The sequence below is a fragment of the Sphaerodactylus townsendi genome, linkage group LG04 (genome assembly GCF_021028975.2).
Source record: "Sphaerodactylus townsendi isolate TG3544 linkage group LG04, MPM_Stown_v2.3, whole genome shotgun sequence".
Taxonomy (NCBI): Eukaryota; Metazoa; Chordata; class Lepidosauria; order Squamata; family Sphaerodactylidae; genus Sphaerodactylus; species Sphaerodactylus townsendi.
Genome location: NC_059428.1, coordinates 108,945,823 through 108,971,792, shown reverse-complemented (window position 1 = coordinate 108,971,792; position 25,970 = coordinate 108,945,823). Strand labels below are relative to the sequence as shown.

Sequence of the window (25,970 nt, the reverse complement as noted above, 5' to 3'; positions counted from 1 at the left end):
GCTCTTCTCAGATCCCTACACATTTCTCAGTTTGCTTTATTAATGAATAGACATTTCTACAGAAGACCCTCTCATGAATCAAACTGTGAAACACGTAGGGATCTAGAACCACTAAATAAACTCTCTACCTTGCACCTTGCCCTCCTTGCTCTTTTCGTGCCTGCTGGTGTGGCCACATTTTCTCCTGAGAGACCATTTAGTCCCCCTTTTGGATGACTGGGTAAGGCAATAGCACTGCTACAAACTACAAAACAGTTATTCCTACATTATAAAGGATGCAGACAACACAGTACAAACTATAATGACTTGGTGTATCATAGCTAAGGGTCTTACTCTGCAGTACATCCTTATTTTTGTTAGGAAACTGGAAAAGAGAGGAAGCTCTCAAGTGGAGAGGAAAAGAGAGGAAGCTCTCAAGTGTAGACCATTATCATGTTAACATCTATATACTTCTGAGGCAAGTCAGTGAAATAATGAACAAATATGTTGTTTCTCTGCTGTCTTGAACTTCTTTATCAAACTATTGTGGGCACCTGAAGTTAATGTTGTACTGCACAAAAGCATCTAGAGTAAAGCAGGCCAGGAATCTTCAGTGTGTTAGTTCTGTCTCTTCCATGACTTTGCTCCATTTGTAGAAGAGGTCACAAGAGAGGTGCAGTAGTTTCTGTTTATTTCCACTCGAGTTACAGACCTTCAAGTAGCATTTCAGCTCTGTGACAGATCTAAGGAGCAGGCAGAGGCAAAAAACAACAACAGAACTTAAAGTGTTAATTCCTCTTAGAGCCTGACAGAGTGACAGGCTGGTTGGGAGTAAGTAGAGTTTTAGGAGGAGTTAGAACTTCAGACAAGATTTGAGGGAGGTTCCAGAGAGAGCAGTTTTGTTTAGTGTCTGTGAGAGCACAAACCAAAGGGGAAAAAGTGTGTGTGTATGTGGGGAACGGGACCAAGCTTAACCCCACAAACTAAATTAAGTAACCAAAAGGTCAAGAAATAGTTAAAAGGACCACAAAATATGAAACTGCTAAGTATCTAAAACACATATGTATGTATTACAAATTAAGTACTATTCTGGCCATTTATAAAAGGCCCCATTAGTCTAAGCTCTTTATGTGCACATTAGGTGTCACAAAGTTTAATACACAGAGGAGTCCCATGGGACACTTTTTTGACCCTTAAAAACAGACACATTTTGGCGAACTGGCCTTCCTCAGTGGTCGTATAATACAATGCGCCAATCATGCCAATTCTGCTGTGGCAAAATCCTATTATTAATTTTTTTAACATTTTAAACATTTCATGTTTGATTCATGTTTTTAAGAAAGAGCAAAGAGCTTTGTTTTAAAATACAATTGTACCTTAAAGCTTACTCTTATTTCTAAGCTGAAAAGCAAAATTTTAAAGACAGGAAAACAGCTTGAACTTGCATTTCATCTTTTAAGTGATTCTCGTGAATGAGCAGAAGAGGAAGTTCTGAATGTCAACAAATTTTCAGCTCAAACGCCTTTATTTTCACATGCTTGAATTGCTTAATGGAAATATGTAGTGTACAGTCTTGTGCTCTGAAGCATCAAACATTTACAGTAGTATAAATGATGTTAACATGAATGGCTGCTCAGTTTCTCCCTTAGGCTGCTGCAGGCAAAGTTCACTTTTTTTCTGTCAAGCAGCACTGGCTCCATTAAATGATTTTGTCTTATTAACCAAAAGCTGTCTGAAGTGGTACTTGCAACTGAGACCTCAGTTCAGTGGCACACTTTACTCCTCTTGAACAAAAGACAGAAGAATTTTACATCAGTTAACCCTGAGCAGGTTCATTATATTCCAGTGTTTACAGTGAAAAGAATTAAGGAAATCATAATTCCGGTGCTCCAGTTGGTCATTAATAGAAATTTCACCTTGATCCAGCCGTGCTGCTTAAGCCGCAACATTATTTCCGGCAAGTTTGCCTTCTATTCTTTAAACAGACCAGTAATGACTCTTAAGTCATTTGCCTAGATTTTTTTAACAGGTGTCGCCAGTTCCCCGCTTCTGGCCATGAAATGTTGTATAAATCATTTTTCTCTCCTGCTGTAAGTTGTGTTACAAAAAAAGAGAAAGTTACCTCAGCAGAATCTAAAACAAAATGTTGACTTTTCTGAGCTTTATGATAGACGAACAATGGGAAATCTGCAAATACGAATAAAGCTTCACAATCTGACATGCCCGGTGAGAAAAATGGCAATGAACCCACCAAAGAGGCAGAAACTGGCTTAATCACTATAGCTGATCACCCTAGCCTGCTTCTCTGTCAGGGCTTGGTAGCAATAAATTTGCCTTGACTAGAGAAGTTGGCTGAGATCTACAACATTCTGGAAGGACAAGAAGACAAGTCCATGGGATCCCATGAGACCGGGTCATGTCCAGCTTATGATACTGTGGAGTATATGGCTGCGATCTTCCTGGTGCTGGAAGAACAGTTATAGGTAGCGTTCCGCAAACTCCACCTGCAAGAAGAACCTTTTTATTACGGTTTGCAATCACTGACGAACCAACAAGTGCTGCTTCTGAAATTAGGCCAGGGACTGTGGCTCAGTGGCAGACCATCGTCTTGGCATGCAGAAGGCCTCAGGTGCAATTCCTGGCCTCTCCCATTAAAAGGAGCAGGTAGCAGGTGGTTTGAAAGACCTCTGCCTGAGACTTCTGCTGGGAGAACTGCCGCTACTCTGAATAGACAATATTGACCTTGGAAGACCAATGGTCTGATTCAGGTTCAGTTGTACGTATATGTGTACATGCAGCAAAAAGAGGAAATTCCTCTCAACTTCCCCTTCTACTAGTAGAAGATGCGTGGCAGACAGAGCAGTGTATTTGCGCAAGGAAGGGGCCGGGCAGCTTCACCTGATTTTCCCCCTGTCCTGCATGCCTCGTTCTGTTTTGTCCTCACAACTTCCCTGACTTCAACATCAACTGATTATCGGTAATCTAGGAGTGATGGGGTAAGCTGGAAAAATCCACTAGGACCTTATCTCATGATTTGTAGAATCCAAGCAAAACTCTCTAAAAGTTTTATTGAAATGTCTTATTGAGAAGAAGGTCATTGTATTTAATGCCTCCTTGATGCCATATTTGCCATTCACACGGTCAGGAATTCGAGCCCCCTGTGGGTCAGATATCTTGGCAGCTAGCTCATGGTCAACCCATCCATCCCTCCATTCCTTGGTCAGTAAATGAGTACCTAGCACATAGCTAGGGGCTAAAGAATAGCTGGGGAAAGCAATGGCAAACTACCCCACAAAAACAGCTTGTCTATGAAATCACTGCTTGCAGTGATACCCCAGGGTCAGATACGACTGAAGGGGAAACTTTACCTTTTTTACTTTTGATGCCATATAGAAATTTAATGGGGCTTTTATAAATTGCTTAAATCAGTCTGCACAGCAGAGTAAAATAGGCACACTGTCTGATAATGTTTTCAAGAGCCCTCCATATATTACTATGAAAAAAGTTGGTACCTAATATTGCAACCCCTGTAGTTACACCCTTCGAAGTTCAGTCGTTTTTAAAGGGGGTAACCACTCCATATTGCACTGAAAGTGTTGGGATGCTTAAGCTGATTCTTGAATTCCTTGCAGTTGTTTTATGGTCTCACTCTAGCCCACATATCTTTTGTATATTCAACTATTAATGTTTCTATTATTCTGACTGCACAATTACGTTTCTTAATTTTCTGTGACAGGCAATCCCATGATTCTCGTTCAGACGCCATGTGTGTATGTGACAAAAATGACAACTGGCAGCTGATAGTGGTCATTTTTTTCATATTTTCATGAGATTGAGAAAGAATTTTAATTAAATAAGTGCAGCTTCAGTTTGTCATCCAAATGAAAAATGTCTTTTCCTTTCACTATGTGTCACGATACCTACATAAATATCATTTCAGAGTGTAGCTGCATTGATCCACGGTAGAATAGTAAAGCAACTAGATTTGAGTCTAGTAGCACCTTAGAGATCAACAGGTATAAGCTTTTGAGAGCCAAAGCGCTCTCCATCAAATAAGAGTTGGAATGGAGTTCTTATATTCCAGTCAGAAGGTGCTGCAAAGAAGTAACTCAGGATGCAAACATACAACATATATTGTAACCAGCTCAATTAGAACAGAGCAGCACTGCATTCCGGCAGAAAATTAGCATCTGTGGTATGATAATCTTGTTTTATTCAGCCGGGGGGGGCGGGGGGGCGGTGTTCCATTGTTCTGAATAATTGCATGAGCTCTAGTTCAGTAGGCCTTCCCTTTTGGTGGGGGCCTCCATAAGAGGCCTGGGGGGTGGTAGCGAGCATGTGTACTGCATGCCCAGGCGGGGGCTGCAAGTGGCTCTTGCCCCTTGGCAGCAAGGGGAGTTCATCCAAAGACCTTGTCCAGATGGCTTCCACTATCTTGCTGCTCTGGGTGTTGGTTTTTCCCTCATTACTGGGGGACAGCAGATGGGGGACAGCAGATGTGCTGCCCAGTGCCAGATCCATCCGCTACCTGTCCCCTACGATGCGCCTCTGCTTCCTTCAGCCAGCATAACAATAAACAGGCTGTGGCCAAATTTTATTCCGCACAAGGTGGTTGTCTGTGTTGTCTTTCGACAATCTCAAGCTCATTTTCCCTTCCTCGGGCAGTAAAAGACTGGAGCTGCTCTGCGACCGCTGTCTCAGTTGCCTTACCTGAAAACAGCAAGTTCAAAACTGGGCGATAATTGGATGAATCTCAAGGATCTAAAGATGATTTCTTTGAAAGCAGTCGTACCACAGCCTCTTTCAGTCCCATGCTGGCCAAAAGCCCTCTGGAGGCAGCAGGGCAGCCTTGGGACTGCCTGGCACTAGCAGCACTGCTGAGGTCAGTGGGGCAGGAGAAGACAGCAGGCCTTGCTTATGCTTGTCATCCCCTCCTAGACCTCACAACCACCACTGGAGGCTAAGCCAAATCCCTGAGATGCTGGCAATACCTCTGGGGCTTTGCTTTCTCTAAGTGCAACCTTTTTCACACCCCCATTTTTTTTGGCAGGCACAACTAGTTCTCCTCAGGTAGATAATGCTTTTTTTTTGGTACTTGAATTAAAAAGATGGTCTACCCTTTGTCAACGAATGTGTGGGACAAAAAAAAATTATTTGAAAGAAGCATTATCTGGGGGCGGCAGTGTTACCTTGGCTTTAAAACAACCCTCTTTTAAACCCCTGTCACTTTAAGAAGTGATTATACTTTAAGAGACTAAAGTCCCCTGGTGTCGTGGCCCAGACCCCCAGCAAGCAAAAGTCAAGACAGCAGTCCAGTACTCACTGTTTGTTGGAGTTTAGTCCAAGGCAAGGATCAATACAAGCAAAGGCTCATTCATCCCAAAACAACATAGCTGCCACGCTGCAGCCTTATTCCTACAGCTTTATATACATAATGGCCTTCCCATTAATTGCCAACCTCCCCAAGCTGCACTCCCTTAGCCTGGCTCCTGCAAGGACTCTCTGTTTCTCCTTGCTTGCCCTAAAGCTGCCAACCTGCTGCTGTGCCTCCACTCCTGTAGGTGGCTCCACAGCTGCCTTCGTCATTGTTCCCAGGGTTCAGGTGACCCAGGGGATGTAGGAGCTGATGGGTTGTCTCCTGACTGAACAACCAGGTACCGGGGAAGGACAGAGCTGGGAACTGGCAGTCGCTTTGGGTTAGCAGTTTCCATCTCAGGGGTTGCTTTCTCGGGTGTTGCCTGAGCCCTTGGCCCTGATCCTGTTCCCGCTACTGAAGGCTCAGGCTCTAAGTCTGCCTGAGTTGGCTGTACCTCTGATGACCCAGCTACAGCCTCCTCTACTCCAAACTCACTATCTGAGGGTTCTGCCATGGTGCGCATGGGCCTGACACCCGGGCTTTGTCTGTAAAGTTACTCTGTCAGTATGTATTTTTAAAAAAATATTAAGCACTGTCACTTATTTTTGCTTTCAGATTTCTGGAATGTGCTACAGCAGCCATGTGTTAAAAGTGTACCGTGTCCTTTGTGTGCCCAGTGGCATGGCGAGAATATTTGCCTGGACTCTTGAGCCAATTTTCTCATCTGCGGAGCCATCCAATGAAATCAGAGTTGGAATGGGAGCAACTGTCGACATCCAGAGGCAACAGAGAATAGAGCTTCTGGACCGGCAAATCTTGATGTCTCAGTTTGCACAGATAAGGAGGCAAAGACAACAGCAGGCAAAAAATTTTTTTTTCAGTGGGATATAATTTATTACTTATTTAGCCATGTTTGAGCCTATGCTGTTATAAACATTTGATTTTGTTTGACTGCGTGTGGGTGTTGCTGCCATACTCCCTGCAGACATTAGCAGAGGGAACACCATCTCTCCCCCCCCCCCCCAATTCAGGTGAAACTGTTTGCTTCTCTTCACTTTGGGATCTAAGTTGGGGAAGAGAATCTGGCTCATGGGATGCATGCTTCGTTCAACACCCATGGTCCTTCCCAAGGTCCTTCAACTGAAAGAGAAGCTGTCCTTTTTATAATTTAAAGCAGGGGTCAGCAACTTTTTCTTTGATGACAGCTACTTCTGAGTAATGAAAATTATCCTCTACCAGCACACTATCTAATTTTGTTCTGTCCTTGCAATAGAACATGAACTAGGAAGAACACCAGAAATGAAGCTAATCAGCTAAATAGCACTGAGATAAATCCTATCAAATAACTGATTTTTTAAAACGTGTTGTCGAAGGCTTTCACAAGCAGAATCAACTGGCATCTGTGGGTTTTCCCAGGCTGTGTAGCCACGGTCTGGTGATTTTATCTCCTAACATTTCACTCGCAACTGTGACTGGCATCTGTGCCTCTTACTGTGACATGCCTCTGAACATGCCAGCCACACATGTGGACAAAACATTAGGAGCTAAAACCACCAGACTATGGCCACACAACCTGGGAAACCCAAGACAGCCAGGTTTTTTGAAAGCCTGAAGCAGATCTTTTCTTCATCTTTTCACAAGTAAGGGTTTCTCAAGCTACTGTGCAGCAGGCTGCAAGCTACTGATTGGAGATACCTGCTTTAAAGGAACAAGAGGACACTATTAGCCTCTAAGTATGATTCTCTACACAAGAGTTCACTTGGAGCACTTTGATGTGGGTGCAGGGGAGGGATTGCCTGGGAAATAAAACCCCTGGCAGTGCAAGTCTTTTTCATTGTTTCTCCTGTTTCCTTCTTGTATTGGATCTGGCTGGAGGGGTCCTCTATCCATGTTTGCCTATCTTACCCTCCTTTCTGATATCTCATCTCTTTTTTCTGCTATAGCTAAAAGCTTCTTAAATAGCTGTATTTCTCAAATGGTATATGGGTCCCTCTGATTTGGAGCCTTTAGGGTTATGATGATGAAAACTCCACTCCCACCCCTTATAGCTGTTGATGATATCATCAGTATGCAGAGGCGTACAGAGGGAAACTGGTGCCCAGACACAACTTGATCTCCTGTCGACCCCCTCGCATTCAGGGGCCCCACCCCAGCCTTTGTGCTTTTAAAAGAAAGTCACTGGATGCCGGCAACTGCACTCCCCAGGCTCTAGGGACAGCAGCAGCCGGGCTACAGATGATGATGGGAACTGTAGTCCATAACATCTGGAGGGCCGTGAGTTTGACACCTGTGCATTCATGACCCATAATGCCTACTGCAGGAAGGCAAAAATGTGCTTCTTTGTTCACAGTCTCCCTTAACTGGATAGGGTAGAGTGGAATATGGATGTTGAACTGTCCCTCTTCTATATAAAAAGAGGAAGAAAAATGAGAAAGAAGATAGAAGCAGAATACACAAATTGGGGGCATTTTCAGTGAATCTGTAAATCTGATTTAACAAGAGGATCGTAACATGCTGATTTACTGACTTGTTCACTTTCAGGGGAAAGTGAAATTAGTTGGGGCTTTTCCTGAATACACCACAGCCTTGACATGGGCAACACAAACAGACTATCATAAAAAAATCTGAAAATATTACATCTTACCTTTAAAATGGAAGCCTTAAAGTACGTCCCAATTGTTTCATTTTATTGACATTTCGCCTGAAACAACAGTCATTACAGTGTTAGGCACAGACATACACAGATTTAGTGATGAGCCCATTGTAGAAGCACATTCATCACTCTTTGCATTTGTGTAAAAACATCTTTCTCTTACTGATCAACTCTAATGAACTGCCAGTGGGTTCTGGCAGCCTTGTTGTTGTTGTTGTTGTTGTTGTTATTTATTAGATTTAATAGACCACCCTACCCCAAAAGGGGGTAGTGTTGAAGCTGTGACAAGTGTAAAAGTGCAGCACATGCCCATTTTGGGTCAGGTTTCTGACGAGGGTGGGGAGGTTCCTGTCTCCTCTGCCAGGAGCTGATGTGGCTCCGGGACATGGCTGGTGTTGAAGGGGGTGAGTAAATACTGAAGAGAACATAAGCATTCATACTGTTCACTGAGAAAATGTGGATATGCATTACGTACATCACGACAACAATAAATACACACCTCCACTTTATCTCCTTGCATCTTATGGAATTCTGTTAGTATTCATATTGTGGAGGTATTCTTCTGAAGCACATTACCTGTTGCAATATGTTGGACAGGCATGGGTTGGCAGTCATATGAGAGTAATTTGTCACCTTTTGGTATTACATACACATAGAAGAGTAACTATGTAGGGCGTGCATGAAAACTAACTGGTAGTATTTGTGGTAGAAACCACATCTTGTTGACTTGACCAGATAGGGAAGTGTGTGCACTAAACAGAGCCAGTCTGCATTGCCACAGCAGTGCTTCCGGGAGATGCAGGTCTGTGTGAAATGTGAGGGCGGTGGTCTTGGCTGCTTTCAGGATGGTGAAATGAGAAACTTCCCATTCCTAGTTCTTTCATTAGCGTGGTTTCCCAGTGCTTTTGTTTAAATCACTGGATCTTTACACTGTCCTTTCTACTAGGGATCAAAAGCCAAATGAACACATTCAAGAGAAAAGTGAGCCAATCTCGAACCTTGAAGCAATAAACAGACTCTGTATTGTTGATCAGTAGTGTTTATTGATAGGCATCAAAGCACCCAGCTTGACAAAGCCAGTTCTGGCAAACCTGGCTTTTTTGCTATCCCCTTTATTCTGAAGTTAGTCCCCTCTCTCATTTTCCCAAGAAATGTGAGAGTTAGTTTGGAGCTGAGGCACCCCAAGGTTGATGACAGATAGAGAGCCACCTGGCATCCTGCCCTTCCAAGATAACGGAAACAATCTTGGTTCTCGTGAGACCAAAGTGTCAGGGGAAAGCCTAGTTATCTACTCAGTGTGTGAAGCCATAAAATAAAGATCAAGGAAAGAATGCCCGGGGTGGAAGGACAAAAATATCTGAACAATGCAGAAATGGTTGGAATATATATGGGAGCAAATACAATTAGAAATTTTTGACATAATGTCAAGAAACCAAATATGGCAAGAAAAACAAAAAGACATGAAGTGGATCTGGATGGAATTCAAAGACTGGTTAAATGAAATTGGAATTACAGAAGAAAATTGGATAAGAAGATTGAAAAGAATGGACCTGCTGCTGCACATCTAAAGAAGAAAAGAAGAGGGGGGAGAAAGAAAAAAGGGGCAAAAGGATATGGAGGATGAAATACAAGATGTATAATATAAATCTGTAATAATCCAAAATATAAATTAAAATATATTTTTTAAAAAAGGAAAGAATGCCCCAGAATGGCAGTGGTAGCATATAGCAGGCTAGTTACATATATCTTGTAGCAATTGCATTGAGTTAGGAATGCATCTCAGTCATCTAGATACAATCCCCCTGATAGCCTCTTAATAGGACAGCTTGTGTGTAAAACTCTTGGTATTTGATTCAGTTCTTCCATCTTATAACCAGATACCTAAATATATATATATATAGTTGGCCATCTGTCTGTGTTTCCACTGTAGGGTCCGGGATTTAAAGTTGGAAAAATGGCTTTGGGGTGGCTTTGCCTGTTGTTGAAGAGGAGTAATCTGAAGTAGAAGAAGAAGAAGAAGAGGAAGAGGAAGAAGAGGAGGAAGAGGAGTAATAGTTTGTATTTATATCCCCCCTTTCTCTCCTATAGGAGACTCAAAGGGGCTTACAATCTCCTTGCCCTTCCCCCCTCACAACAAACACCCTGTGAGGTGGGTGGGGCTGAGAGAGCTCCGAAAAGCCGCGACTAGCCCACGGTCACCCAGCTGGCATGTGTGGGAGTGCCCAGGCCAATCTGAATTCCCCAGATAAGCCTCCACAACTCAAGCGGCAGAGCTGGGAATCAAACCCGGTTCCTCCAGATCAGAGTGCACCTGCTCTTAGCCACTATGGAAATGATTGTCTTCCTGTCTGTGGCTTGTTCCATATATGAATAATGTTTCTGAGATGTTTTGCGAATGTAGGAATCTGTGATGCAGCTGAACTCCATCAAGAGAGTTGTGTGTGTATGTGCATGCAGGCACAGGTGACTAGATTTTAAAGGCAGCACCGCTGTCCAAGCAGCCTGGCCAGAAGGAAATATGAATAGACCAGAAGTTGTTGCCTAAGTGGGCAACTCTGTTTTAGTTGGAGGGAAGTAGCTAGAGACAGAGAGTGAGAGGAGGTAACTGAGGGAGGGAGAGAGAGAAAGAATAATAGCATTAAAAGACTGAAAAACATGCAAAATTATTTTCTAAGTTATACAGGCAAGAATAGAATTAGTATATTGAATGTAATTATACACAGCTGTGGACAGTAATAATAACCATGATTTTACACATCTTTACTAATGGTTTTAATTTTGCTCATCCTTGGAAGCCACCCAGAGTTTTGAAATGAGATGAGAAAGTATTGTTCTAAATAAATTGGCTGTTCTGCATCATTAGAGAAAAGAAGAAAAAGAGAAGGGCATTAATGGAACTGAAAATAACCGAGATTTGTATCGTGCTCACTCCAAGTTGTGTGTGACCCTCGCATCTGAGAAACAGCACCTTTCCCTGATTATGGAGACAAGCTGTGTTTTCAGTGAACTGAGATGTATGTTGAAGGTCTAGTTTAGTCCAGCTACCTAAAGCTAATGTGGCACACAATTATCAACATTACTGTATTATTTTAGTGCTGTTTCAGTAATATTTATCTCTCATCCTCATAAATCTCTGTATAACAACATTATTACTGCCTCAGTAATAATGCCATCAAAACTGGATCAAGTCTTCAAAGGCATACATTTGAATGTTAAACTTGCAACTTTTCTGTTATATATCAGAATATGAAGTGAATTTCCTGTCAAGAGTTTTCCACACAATTCAGATTTTGGACTTGGATTGTGATTTAGCTGCCTTACACATATCATGCAGAGATATGGTACCATACTGGGAAGGATTTTTTTGCTTATAAATCTTAGGCAGTTGTAAAACAAGTACATAAGCTGGAATCTGTCTTTTTAATATATCTTTCTATATACAAAATTCACCTAACAGATCATTGTTCGTGTTTTTCTGTCAATTGCCTGCCAATGCATGCTTATTTCTTTACCTTTGGTTCTTTTACTTGCTTGAGGATTTGTCCCTTTTTCATTGCCATTGTCTGGAGTCTTATCACCTGTTTTACTATTATTTATGGGAGGTTTTTTATTATGCCAATGAAGGCTATGTATGCTATTCATTCATTGTCTGGAAAGCAGGCATACCGGGCAACATTGGGTGGGAAACTACACCCAATAAAAAGGTGGGATGGCACTCCTGTACAGTTAAATACTTGATTGCTTCATGGACCAGTTTCTACACCGCATAACATTATATACCTGTGCTGATTAATGCTTATATTAATATGATAATATTTATTAAAGAAGAAATCAAGATTTTAAAAATAACCTGCAAATGTCAGGATTGCAATAAGGGAAGATATATAAACAAATATGTCCCCACAAAATGTATTTTGAGTATTAGTCCTTATTTCTAAAGTCTTACGTAAGCTAAGGAGGTTTAGGAACAAATAATAGATTTTTAAATATATGGAACTTGCATTTGCCTTCTTTAAAAAAAGGTCAATCGCAAATAACAAAATAACACAGACAAAACTTCGGAAGTAGCATAGGGTAGAAAAATCACCACCCAGAGGGAAGAAGAATCCAATCCAAGCAGACAAAAATAGATCCCTTTTTTAAAAAGGAAACTCTGCTGAGAAACGGGACTTATAGGCTCAACAGGAAGGAAACCAAAGGCCTATAGAAATAGTGGATTCATTTCAAAAGATGACTGAGAGGAAGCAAGGAGGAAAATCTGGCCTGCTTCTGACATACACAAACACCATGGGGAATAATTAAAACTTAAGTCCTTGAAAGGAATCAAATATTTTTCAAGGGCCTTGCAATTAATGTAAACCACAACATGTGAGTTGTGCATGTCAGGTGGCAGTTCAGCAATGCAGATGCTAAATAAACAGGAAGGGTTGGGTTTTGAAGATGATGAAGTACGCCTCAAACTACTTGACATTATCAATCTAGTGAAACTACAGCAACTGAACATCTGCTCCCAAATCACCAGGAGGGAGGACAGGCCACAGACCACCCAGGGAAAGGGAAGGAGGGACGGCACACTCAGCAGAACTGGGCCAGGAGAGGGGGCAACCCCACACTTCTGTTTAGGACTGTACTGTCTATCCAGTAATTCCTTCTGATAGGACTATATAAGGGACATGATAATGAAGTCAGCTATGCGACGTGGCATTATTCAGCAGTTTCCTCCCACATCAGGGTTGGGCCTTTTCTACTAGTTCATTCCACCTAAGCGGTAGTACTAAAGCCTGATTTATAGGGCTCCCATGCCTCTGTTCCAGAAAAGAAGAGATGAAATGCAGTTGCAGTTGATACTTTTCCCCTTGTTGTGTACAGGAGAGTCCTCTTGGCTGGAGACTTTCCAAGCTTAAATCCCTGTCAACAGGTATCATATAAGTTTGAATCTGCTTCCTCTCAAAAACTTCCAAGATGACGGAATGCATCATCATCAATACACAAAGGGGCGGCTTATTCTCACCCAGATGATGCACTTCCCTGGCCAAGCATTCCATAGTCTTAGCATCTGGAAATTTGTTAGCCTGCTATAGCTTTTTGTAACTTGCTCCTCAGTCACCATAACACAAGCAGTTCAATGTGGCTCTGCCCTGTTACAGCCATTGGAGCCTAAGCCATCCTTTACCATCTCAAATCACAGTTACTGAAACATTTGTTGTGGGGACTATTGAAAGAATGACTATCCCAGGCATTGTCAGAATGAAATAGAACTGGCCACATTCTTTACTAGTTCAGTCAGATACTTTAAAAAGAAAATAGTTTTAAAAGTAGCAACTGCTGTGAAAATTTACCAATCAAATCCCTGTTCTGCCATAAGAGCTGCTTGATTGACCTTGGGACCATCATGTACTCTCTCCCTAGGCTACCTGACAGGTTTGTTGTGAAGATAAAATGGAAAATAAGAGAATGTTGCAGGGTACTTTGGGATTAATATGGAGTACAAATGAGGTAAATCAACAAAATGAAGTAAATAAATAAATTCTGCATGTCAGGTTCTGATACTTGGTTTACCTTTGTCAAAAATATGAAATATAAGCAACCCAGCTGCCTCCTTTCTAGCTCCAGAAACATAGGAGAATTGTGACTTGAACATGAACACAAAGTCATTAACTAGAAAACACAAGGCTTAGCTATTCAGTGTACATGGTTTAATTTTTTTTAGATTTTTGAATAATATTAATTTGTCAGCCACCTTGAATAATTGTTTCTTTACCCTGGTTTTTCCTCTGCATTAAGGAGTCTCAAAGTGGCTTATAATCACAATTCCTTCCTCTCCCCAAGTAGACATCCTGTGAGGTAGGTGGGGCTGAGAGAGTTCTGAGAGAACTGTGACTAGCCCAAGGTCACTCACCAGGCTTCACGTAGAGGACTAGGGAATTGAACCCGATTTTCTGGAATAGAGTCCACCATTGTTAACCACTGTTAACCACTGTTCCATGCTTGGTGGCCTTGATGAAGGTAAAAAGGCAGGGTATAGAATTTTGGAAGTATAAATTTTTAAAATAAGAACTTATCCACTTACCTACTAGCATGGCGTAGTGGTTAAGAGCAGGTGCACTCTAATCTGGACACTGGGTTTGATTCCCCACTCTGCCATTTGAGCTGTGGAGGCTTATCTGGTGAACCAGATTAATTTGTGCACTCCAACACCCGCCAGCTGGGTGACCTTGGGCTAATCACAGTTCTTTGGAGCTCTCTCAGCCCCGCCCACCTCACAGGGTGTTTGTTGTAAGGGGGAAAGGAAAAGGAATTTGTAAGTCCCTTTGAGTCTCCTTACAGGAGAAAAAGGGGGGGGGATATAAATCCAACTCTTCTTCTATTTGTGAAGAGATTCATTCAAATTTTGATCACCATGTAACTAATTTTAAAATGCTGACATAATAAAGAAAACTTTATCTGAGCAGTTAATAGGAAAAACTGGCCACTTTGTAATCTAGACATCATAGTATTGATGTAAAAGTCAAAAATTGTTAAAGGGAGAGGACAAAGATGGCAATTGATTTTTTTTCCCCTTAAATTTGCCAGTTGACTTTTCTTGTGAAAATTTCAGTTTCTGCAAATTTCATTGTGCCGTTGAACCAAGCATTTCTGTTAAGGAAATTTTTACACCAAATAGTTATTAGTGCTTAGTCAGCAAAGTTGTTTGGTGAAAGCAAGCAATCTAATTGGGTAATTATCAAAGAAAATAATAGGACATGTTTCATGGTAGAAGTTTTCAGGCTGTGATGAAATGACAGTTCATTTGAGTATCTGTTTAAGAATTTTCTGCCTTTCTTTGTGAATGTTGAGTTTACGTTCTCTGAATGCTCTGGGGTTAAACTCAAATTGTCCTGACAAGCAGGTTGGTTGAAAGGGAAGACTCCCCTTCCTTTTTTTCCATTTCCAAACTGAAGAAGGAACTGTAAAGCAATTTGAATGTAATGAAGGCAACCTGAGAAAAAGCGAGAGAGGAGGCAGGCCAGGTAACATAACAACTCATTTGGATTAGCCCTGTTAATCTATTCTAGCAAAAAACTTTTGTGTGTGAGTTAGAAGGGTGTGAATGCATATATCTTTAGAGGTTTTTAGGTGTGTGAAACTGAAGCTATCAATCATGCAAATAACTGTGGTTCTTGAGGTGTTGAGTTAATGTTCCAAGGTGCCTTTAGTTTCTTAAGTTGCAAATTATTATGATAGAATTATGAGATAGCTTTCTCATGGTGGGTATGGGTGAATGCGTGTATTTGTGTGTGTATAGTTAATTTGGAAAGGCACATTTATTTTCTCTTCCTCCTCGTAAAAAAAGCTCCCATCTGCACCACAATATCTTATTCTTTTCTCTGGTTTCCAGTGAAGCAGTTGTTCCTCAACAGAGGAAACAGCATTTTCTGTTCAGTTTTTCACCAGTGTGTTGATGGAGGCAAGTCCCCCCTCCCCCCAAATCAGCAGTTGAACTTAAATACATAAAATATCTGTAATGGAACAAATAAAAATAATTTCAAAACATTTCTATTCCCTGGAGGGGGAGTGTGTGGGTGTGAGTGGGCATAGGGTGTGGTAGTGTATTGTATTCAGGTTCCGGCCCTCTTTCTCCTCAAGTATTTACCTCATTGTAGGGCTTATGCTTGATACAAACCCTCAGAGTAGCTGAATCTGTTTGGCAAGGTAGAACTGAGTCCCTGTGCCTGGAATCTCAGTTTTTCATCCCTCCAAACATACACCCCTATTTTTTCCAGACTGCCAGCTTTTCTCCTCTCCAGTTTGATGCATGTTCATCCTTTGAAACTCTTTGTTCTTTTTATTATTTTGCATATTTCTGGGAGTACCAAGATCGGCCTTGAGTCATCCTGGAGCAAATGAAATTATGTTCTATTCACCTCTGTCATGGAAGCCCATATCTCTCATTGTGGTTGTGTGAAAATTGGATGCAGTTGCTCTGCTTATACTCTGCGAATCTATTTTAGCCACTCTTTGTTCCTAGATTTTTTTTAAGCTCTTCACATTTATGTATAGTTAAAATACATGCTTTCTGTTTTGAAACTGCTATGCTTCTTCTGTATTCGGCTGGCTGTGGTCAGTGTGTATGCAGGGCTGTATTAACCTGTGGCTAGGCCTCTAGGCTTTCAGGTACTTCGGACATGATGTCACAACCTTGATGCTAGTATGCTATTGGCCTGCAGTCTCTCTCTCCCCTCCCCCCCACCTTTAACTCAAAACAAACCTCAGCTGACTACAAGTGTGCCTTGCAATTTCTCAGGGTTGTTTTTTTTACATAATGCCTGCTTGTTCAGCATACGGTTGTATGAAAAGGGACCTTAGGGATTCTATAACGTCCCACAGGTGAGTGGAAAAGCAATAAACATTTAATAGAAATGGACTAAAATAGGTGGAAGAGCAGATATGAACTGAAAAGAAGCATCTCCCACCTTTTATTATTCTTGCCTGAATATTGAAATAGAGATATTGACAGAAAAAGAACCGGTGAACAAGATGGCATTAAAGGGGGGGAGGATACTTATGAGTGTATATATATGGATAAGTACATATGTACAAGTATTGCTATGGCACAGAATTCAAAGTTCCTTTAACCATTGGAGCCCTAGTGTGCTGGTAATAGTACCTCGTCAAAAAAAATTGACCCACCCCTAGTCCCTGCGGGGCCCCTAGGCTTCAGGCTGGTTAGCTCTATGGATAATACAACCCTGCATATTAGGGGGTATTCTGTACATGGGCAAAGACACCTTTTGTTTTTTCTTCATTAACAGTTTCAGGGCTGAGGGCTCACACAGGCTAGCATCTGGGAAGCCTTGGGTTTGCTTAAAGTTCACAGTGCCTGGATCCAACATTGGGTGTCCTTTTGTAGATTAGTGATTTAGCAGAAAGATGGGGAGATGTTCTCAGAATGTTAAGCTGTAAAAAGGGGAAGTTTCATTTTGCTTACACTTGTTTAAGATACCTTGGGTTGTATGAAGTAATCCATTCTGCTTGAGAGGCAGTCATCTCTATGGTCTAAGATCAGCCACTATTGGTTCAATTTGGATTTTGTACCCACATATCCCAAAATCTAGTCTAACATTCAGATTACTGCAATGTGCAGATTCTCAAGCAAGCTTATGTCTATCATAGACTCATCGGGTGGAAAGGCTAGTACTTACATTGTGAGATATTGCTTCATTGTTGGGCAAAAGAATCATCTTGTAAGGATGTCTAAGTTTACTAGGAATGCCTGTCTTACCTATGATATGCATTGCAAAATATTGTTAGACTCCAGATTAATGCTAGAAGATATCCAGTTTGCCTTTAGATAACATTCCTATGGTCTGATACAGCAACTTTTTTGAAGGTTTAGTCAGTGCCTAGATGAAAGCCATTCTGTGTATTTTCCTTGAGTTGCATGAAAGAAAGATAGGATTCAAGTATTGTCATGAATAATAAGGATATAATACTGGGGAAGGCAATGGCAGATCAGCCCATTAACATCGTCTACCTAGTAAATGCCATGATGTGACACTACCCCTTGGGTCAGTAATGACCTCATGCTTACTCAGGGGGTTACCTTTAATGTATAACAAACCTTGTAATAACACTCTGCTTGCAAAAGAAATTTAAAAACAGGACATTTTCCCCATAGTCAAATGTAGTTTGACTTCATACTAAAAGCCCAGTCCTCATAAGAACATAAGAACTAGCCTACTGGATCAGACCAGAGTCCATCTAGTCCAGCACTCTGCTACTCGCAGTGGCCCACCAGGTGCCTTTGGGAGCTCACATCCAGGATGTGAAAGCAAGGGCCTTCTGCTGCTGCTGCTCCCGAGCACCTGGACTGTTAAGGCATTTGCAATCTGAGATCAAAGAGGATCAAGATTGGTAGCCATAGATCGACTTCTCCTCCATAAATCTGTCCAAGCCCCTTTTAAAGCTATCCAGGTTAGTGGCCATCACCACCTCCTGTGGCAGCATATTCCAAACACCAATCACATGTTAAGCGTGGAAAGAAGTGTTTCCTTTTATTAGTCCTAATTCTTCCCCAGCATTTTCAATTCGTATGCTCCCTGTAGTTCTAATAGAGGTTGTGAGAGAGAGAGAAAAATTTCTCTCTGTCAACATTTTTCTACCCCATGCATAATTTTATAGAGCTTCAATCATATCCCCCTCAGACTGCCTTCCTCTTCCAAACTAAAGAGTCCCAAACGCTGCAGCCTCTCCCTCATAAGGAAGGGTGCTCCAATCCTTCAATCACATCCTCGTTGCCCTTCTCTGCACTTTTTTCTATATCTCTTCGATATCCCTTTTTTTGAGATGTGGCGACCAGAGACTGGAACACAAGTACTCCAAGTCACGGTCGTAACGACGGCGCTTTATATAAGGGCGCATGACAATCCTTGCAGTTTTATTATCAACTCCTTTCCTAATCATCCCCAGCATAGAGTTTGCCTTTTTCATAGCTGCCATGCATTGAGTTGACATTCCCATGGAACTATCAACTAAGATGCCCAAATCCCTTTCCTGGTCTGTGACTGATAGCACTGACCCTTGTAGCATGTATGTGAAGTTTGGATTTTTTGCCCCTATGTGCATCACTTTGCATTTTGCTACATTGAACTGCATTTGCCATTTCTGAGCCCAATCACCTAATTTATCAAGGTCCGCTTGGAGCTCTTCGCAATCCTTTGTGGTTCTCACCACCCTACATAATTTGGTATCATCTGCAAACTTGGCCATCACGCTACTCACCCCTACTTCCAAATCCAAAGAGCCAGCACATATATTGGACTTTAGAAATGAGCTTGATTGCGAGGAATGAAGATTTCCAATGGCAACAGAGTGTTTATCTGTAACACCCTATCTAGTTCTGAGGATACAACTGCAGAATTTCTTATTGAGCTGTTAAAAAACTATTATTGGCAAGTTTTAGGTTCTGTCTTTTATACTTGCTTTTACATAGTGGAGATTGAATTATCTTCATAGAAACTTGATTTATCTTCATAGTAATTTACATTTGTGATTTTTTTTCAGCAGGGTGGAATGATTAACTGGAACCGTCTCTTTCCTCCTTTACGTCGTCAACGTAATGCAAACTATCAGGATAATCGGCAGACAGAACATGAGGTGCTGCCTCCAGCCGAAGTGTCTGAAGAACAGGTGAACATTGACAGGCTGTTGGGCTGTCTTGGCTAAAGAAAACCAAGTTCTTGTAGCTTGTGATGCGATTCCAGTTCCCTTAGAGCACATCTACAGTTTCCAGTGTTCCTTGTAATAGTACATAACCAGGAACTTAGAAAGTTTTTTTCCCCTTGAGTAGTGTGACATTGAGTGCTGAAAGCCAGCCATATGGCTTGCGTAAGCCAGTTCTGGCCTTGCAGGGACCTGTCTGTTTCAAGAAATGGATGGGTTGCAAATGGATAATTTTAACATCAGACTTGAGACCTGCATACTTTCCATTTCCCAGCCTTCTCCCGCAGTACCAGACTTAGCTGAGTCAGCTCTCCAGAAGGTGGCCTACTAAATCGTAGCAGGGTCATAAGGACCAGATGGCTGGCTAGATATGCACACGTTATAGCCTGCAAGAGACAAGGACAGGGCAGCTGAGGTGACGCAGCTGAAATTAGGGTACAGTGAAGCAGAACGTACAATCCCATAAATAAATGTTGTATGAACGACGTACTCTTCTTAAAATTCTTCCAGCAGTCTGGCTAAAGTGTAAGATATGCTACAGAATTTTGAAAGGATCTTGAAGTCCATACCTTCTACCATTATATATGGTCAGCTTCATAAACAAAAATACATATTGAGAAGGATGCTTCAAAGTTGTCCCTACTGTCCTGGCTTGGTTCCCTCCAATCTTCTCAGTGTAGCATAATTATAATATTTTGGGTGGTCTTCAATCCCAGTTTTGCAGGTGGACAGCCGAACGGAAAGAGAGGATACCAGGATTCCAAAGGATCCATTATGTGATCCATAATCTACACAAGAGAGTCAATCATGTACTTTGCAAAATGGTAACTTTCACACAAATAACTGTGTGTGTGAAGTGTCATTCTACTACATGTAATAGATCTTGAATCTTGGCGTACATTAGTACAATGACTAATCCTATATGGGGTTGGATAAGCATTTTATTATTTGTCTACTTAAGACATAGGCTGCAAGTCTGACAAGCAAGACCCTGGCACCATTGCTACAGCACATTTTCAGCTAAATAACAGCAGGGTAACTCTTGCGTAAATTGTCCCAAGAAGAAAAGAATGGTGTGAATGAACCATTAATTATCCAGTCTTCTAGAGGTCTTTATAATTTTGTTCTGATGAATATATTAAACCATGGAGGTTATTGTTCTTGCAGACAAGAAAGAAGTGACATAAACAAAAGGAACAAACTCACTCACTTGCTGTGATAAAATAGTTTCTTATTTTAAATAAAAGTATGCATTGGACCAGGGATTGCAATCTGGTGGCTGTTCGTGAACAATTCTCTAAAACAGGGCTCCCCAACGTGGTAGTGATGTGTACTATAGCATCCACCAAATGCTTTATTTATTTGGGGGGATTTATACCTCATAATAAACAAACACAAAAACCATAGTACTGCCTACCCACATACGCTCCTCCACCCCACCAGCAGCCTCCAGATGGGCATTGAGGGTGGGTGGGGCCATATGGGGCTTCTGGCTTCTGACTGGCTGTTGGAAAACCTGTTAGCTGTGCAGACTGAAATAATGTGGCTTCAGTGCTGGTTGCCACTTAAATGTTGTTTTTATTTTCTCACCCTTTTTAAAATCACTCCTCTTGTCCTCTTTAGCTGGTTTTCCTCTGGTTGTGTGTATGTATGGTTCCACCTGTTGTGGTGGCGCTTTTGTGGGTATGTCTAGCACCCTGTGTCAGAATTCCAAAGGTATTTGCAAGCTGAAAAAAGTTGGGGACTCCTGTTCTAAAACATATATAATGTTGACTGCTTGTTAGAATTCTAGATGAAAACTTTTATTTTATTTATTTGTTTGGATCTTATTTCTTGGACAGGTTGCACGGCTCATGGAAATGGGATTTTCCCGGATAGATGCTTTGGAAGCTCTGAGGGCATCAAATAATGACCTTAATGTAGCTACCAACTTCCTACTGCAGCACTAATGAGCACCTGCAACGGCAAACTTTAAGCAATACTTGAAATGTGCTGCCCAAAGGAGGACCACAGCTACTTGCTGGTAGACTCCTAAAGGTTTAAGTAACAAAGAAGAAGCTCTTGTTGTGCGTGATATATCAGAAGAGTGATGATGGATGGCCCTGAAAAAACATGCCCCAAAAAGGGATACTGACTGGTGGGGTACCCTTGAAAAGGACTGTCAATATGTTATCACTTCAATATTTATTTTGGAAAATTGGGTGTTGTTTCAAAGCATGAAGTCTATAACTATTCCTAGTAACTAGGAAATGAGAGAAAGCAGGAAAGCTCGGAGAGGAAGCTCCTTTGCCAAACTTACAGGATTCTTTCCTCTTGTACTACAATTCTTTTTTCTAATCCTAAATATTTTTCAATACAGTATTTCTTTCATCTGCTTTGTCACAGCTTTAAGAAGTATTCAGGACTCCTTGGTCATGGGATTTCAATAAAGGAAGAGAGATCTACTGTATCATTCTTTGTAAGGTTTTTTCATGTTTATGGAAAAGGTTCTCATTCTTTATTTTAAAAAAAGAATAATAAAGTATCTTGAATATTGGTAGGTGACATTAAGCTGCCATGTGTGGTTTAAATTTGAGGTTGTTCCCAAAGGACTGTGGCTGGAGCTTTGCTTAGAGAATTGACTTTTCATCTCCCACTTCCCATTACAGACCATGTGCTCCTGAATATACGTGAGGGCTAGGGGCGCTCCCCAGAACAGTTTGGACTGTTGAGGTAGAAGGAAGGCAATGGGAGGCAGGACTCAGCAAAAAAGGCCTCCTTGCTCCACTAGTTAAAGACAACTTTGGAGCCAACCTAGGAGAATTGAGAGAAGCAGGAGAAAAAGACTGGAATTGTGAGAATAAAAGTTGATTTGTAGATAACAAGACCTGAATTCCCCACATTTTCTTAATACGTAAAATTTCCAAGAGGAAATGCATCCGGTATATTGCTTATCTCTGGCCTGGATGGCCCGGGCTAGCCTGATCTCATCAGATCTCAGAAGCTAAGCAGGGGTGGCCTGGCTAGTACTTGGATGGGACATCACCAAGTAATACCAGGGACGTTACACCAAGGACGTTACACCACCTCTGTTAGTCTATTGCCTCAAAAACCCTACGGGGTGCCATATGACTTTATGGCACTTTACGCATATATATTGCTTATATCTAGAGGTATTTGTATACTGCCTTTGGTTAATTTCTTTTAAAATTCAGACCTACTTCTGGCCTGTGCCTTCTAGTTTCCTAATGCCAGATGGGTGAGGATGCTACTTATGATGGTCAATTAAAGGAATTCTGTTCACCTATCCTCTCTTTGTTGCCTTGTCTCTCATGGCATCTGAGGCATTCATTCTGGCATTCAGAATAGATTGCGGAAGTGACCCAAACACACACATATGCATACACTTAATGACATTGAGATGTTTATTTATTCATTTATTTGCTCTATTTATACCCAACCCTACACTGAAGTCCTAGGGCGGTTTACGTAATGGGATTAAAAGCCCCATTAAAACATTAAAAACCACCACAAAAATATCCTTTAAAACAGTCAATAAAAACTTCCATTAAAAATCCCCACCCCTCCTGCCCTTCAGCTGGCATCAATACAGGGGCCCCTGGGGGTCACACATTGAAGGCCTGGGTAAAGAGGAAGGTTTTAACCAGGTGCTGAAATCCATAAAGTGTCAGCGCCTGGCAAATTTCTGCAGGGAGGCTGTTCCACAGCCTGGAGCTTGCCACAGAAAAAGCCCTCCCACGTGCCCCCTCCCACCGTACCTTGGCAGAAGGGATCACTAGGAGGGCCTCCCCATTTGACCTCAGTGCACAGGCTGGCTCATATGGGTGTAGGCGCTCCTTTAAGTAGGTGGACTTTAAATATGATTGTCAATACCTTGAATTCAGCTCGATAGCGACTAGGAAGCCAGTGCAGTTCTTTCACGGCTGGCGTTATATGCAACCAGCCAGGTTGACCCATCAGCAGCCTAGTTGCTGCATTTCGCACCAGCTCCAGCTTTTGGACTGTCTTCAAGGGAAGCCCCATGTAAAGCACATTGCAGTAATCGAGACAGGAGGTTACCAGGACATGCAGTACTGTGGCCAGGTCCCTTCTGTCCAGATAAGGGCGAAGTTGGCAAACCAACCGGAGCTACTGATAGGCGTTCCTGGCCAGAATCCAGTTCCTGGCCTGGTAGAATCCAAGAGCACCCACAGAACTTGCACCCGGTCCTTCAGGGGCAACACCGCTCCATCCAGCACAGGGTGCCCTCTGATCTTCTGGACTTGGTGAACCTCTACCCACAGCACCTCCGTCTTATCTGGATTCTGCCTCAGTTTGTTGGTCCTCATCCAGTTCAATACCACTTCCAGGCAAGTATCCAGTACCTGAAGGGTCTCACCTAACTCAGCTGGAATTGAGAGGTAAAGCTGGGTGTCATCCACATACTGATGGCACCCAACTCCAAACCCCCTGATTACCTTCCCCAGCAGCTTCATATAGATATTAAAAAGCAGAGGGGATAGCACCGAGTCCTGAGGAATCCCACAATGAAGCTCCCTGAGCTGGGAGAGGGAACCCACCATTGCTACTCTCTGTAGCCTGCCTTGAAGGAAGGACAAGAACTACTGAAGAACAGTGTCCCCCCAACCCAACCCAACCCAACCCACAGAGCTGCTCCAGGAAGTTACCATGGTCAATGGTATTGAAAGCAGCTGAGAGGTCCAGAAGAATTATCAGGGAAGAATTCCCCCTCTCCCTCTCCCGGTAAAGGTCATAAGTCAGGGCGACCAGCAGAGGTGGGATCCAACCAGTTCTCACCACTTCTCTAGAAGTGGTTACTAATTTTTTCTGAGTGCTGAGAAGGTGTTACTAAAGCAACCTCCCTACCCAATAGGGACTGGAGGTGCGTGTGTGCGGCGGCGCCACTGTTTGAATCCCACCACCATCGGAACCTGTTATTAAAATTTTTGGATCCCACCACTGGTGACCAGGGCTGTTTCTGTGCTGAAACCCTGCCTGAAACCAGATTGAAATGGACCTAGATAGTCAGCTTCTTCCAGGGGTGTCCGCAGTTGAGTAGCCACCACTGTCTCCAGGACCTTTCCTAAAAAGGGGACACTGGCAACTAGACAGTAATTGTCCAGAACTGTAGGAACCAGGGAGTGCCTCTTCAGAAGGGGGTGAACCACTGCCTCCTTAAGAGCCAACCCTAGTCTGGGCTGGTGCTGTACCTGATAGCCTGGGGGGCAAAGCTGGCTCAGTTCTACCTCCACCCCCCAGGTCTGTTATACAAGTCAGGTCTGCCCCCTCATCCAGAATCAAATCCTGGATGAGGGCTGTCTTGCTCAAGGCTGACCTAGCAGTCAAAAGCAGCAGCACCAGGCAAGTGGGCAGGATGGCTGACCTCCTTACCTCCCTTTGGATGGGGAGCAGAGCAGAAGGAGCAATGGCTTGTAGACATCCAGTGCACCTTCTGAAAACCATTCTCTGACACACACCCCAGCACCATAATACCCCCTGCCCTTCCCCTCACCCAGGCACATTCCCCCAGGTGACCTTGCCCCCTATTAATCTTCTAGGTCCCCTACTATGCCCTTGGGAGTGGGCCCTCCGCCTCTCACTTGGAGGGAGAGCGATGGAAAAACCCTGTGAATGGACTCCCACCCCAAATTGGAATCTTCTGACCAGGGTGTCCTCCCACCACGCCCCAGGAGCTCTATCCCACCCCCAAGCAGAAAGATTGATATCAATAGGGGACCCATGGAGGCAGTCCCCCTCTTACCCAAATGCCAGCTAACCTCCAAATCCCAAGCTAAAACAAAGCATTAAAATATTAAACAATAACAATATAACCCCACTAATTCTGCCAAACCCAGCCACACGCCCATAAATCCTACTAAATTCACATGCCCAACTCACATGAGAAAAGGGGGCCGCCCCCAAGCAGTCCCCAAATGGGCTTACAAAAGGCAGCACCCTTAGGCTGCCACCCGTAGGCCGCTGTCCAAGGCTACTACCTTGGGCTGCTACTGTTGAAGTAGCTGCCAGGCCCCACCCCACTACAGGTGCTCCCAATAGGAGTTCAAGAGCTGCAGGCCACAGCTCACCCAGTCAGGCTTACAGTTCTTCCAGTGGCCAGTGCAGGATTCTCTAGCTGGCTGGCTGGCAGGCAGTATTGCAGGCAGGGCTGATAGCCTGACACAGGCAGCTATGAATGTGTTGGATCCAGAAGTTCCTTTCTACTAATTGTGAAGCCTCCTATCAGTACAAGGAAGCTTCCACTGACAGAACCCATCTGTTGAGCTAGACCAGGGGTCGGGAACCTGCGGCTCGCGAGCCGCAAACGGCTCTTTAGAGCCTGTGGTGCGGCTCCACGCCCCTTCCTGGGCAGCGTGGGATTCCGCCCCCTTCCCCCGCGCAGAGACTGCCGCCGTGCCGCCGTCCCGACGGGGGAGAGAAGAAAGCGGCCTCCCCGCCGCCGCCGCCGCCGCCCGAGGAAAGCGGCCTCCGCGCCCCGAGAAGAAAGCGGCCTCGCGCCGCCACCCCAGAGAAAGCTGGCTCCGCGCCACCGCTGAGAGAAAAAAGCGGCCTCCGTTAACACTTGCGGGGAGAGAAAGTGGCCTCCGCGCCGCCGCCGCCCCAGGGAAGAGAAAAAAAAAAAAGCGGCCTGCGCCGCCCCCCCAGGGGGAAGAGAAGAAAGCTGGCCTCCCGCGCCACCGCTGCCCCCCCAGAGAAAAAAAGCGGCCTCCCGTGCTGCCGCCCCGGGGAAAGTGGCCTCCGCTGCCGCCACCGCCCCCCAGA

At 43.2% G+C, this 25,970-nt stretch overlaps 1 protein-coding gene across 2 annotated transcripts in view; it reads left to right on the top strand.

Annotated features, from left to right (window-relative positions):
- The window catches only part of UBAC2 (UBA domain containing 2), a 101,848-nt gene extending 80,114 nt beyond the window's left edge, over positions 1-21,734 (top strand). The window contains exons 7-9 of one of the 2 annotated variants that reach the window (XM_048493064.1): positions 5,951-6,196; positions 19,032-19,157; positions 21,032-21,734. In XM_048493064.1, the coding sequence (XP_048349021.1) occupies positions 5,951-6,196; positions 19,032-19,157; positions 21,032-21,139 (480 nt within the window). In that variant the 3' untranslated portion in view covers positions 21,140-21,734. The remainder of the gene's footprint in view (positions 1-5,950; positions 6,197-19,031; positions 19,158-21,031) is intronic. The other variant, XM_048493065.1, reaches the window with a different exon arrangement.
- Positions 21,735-25,970: the final 4,236 nt, after the last annotated feature.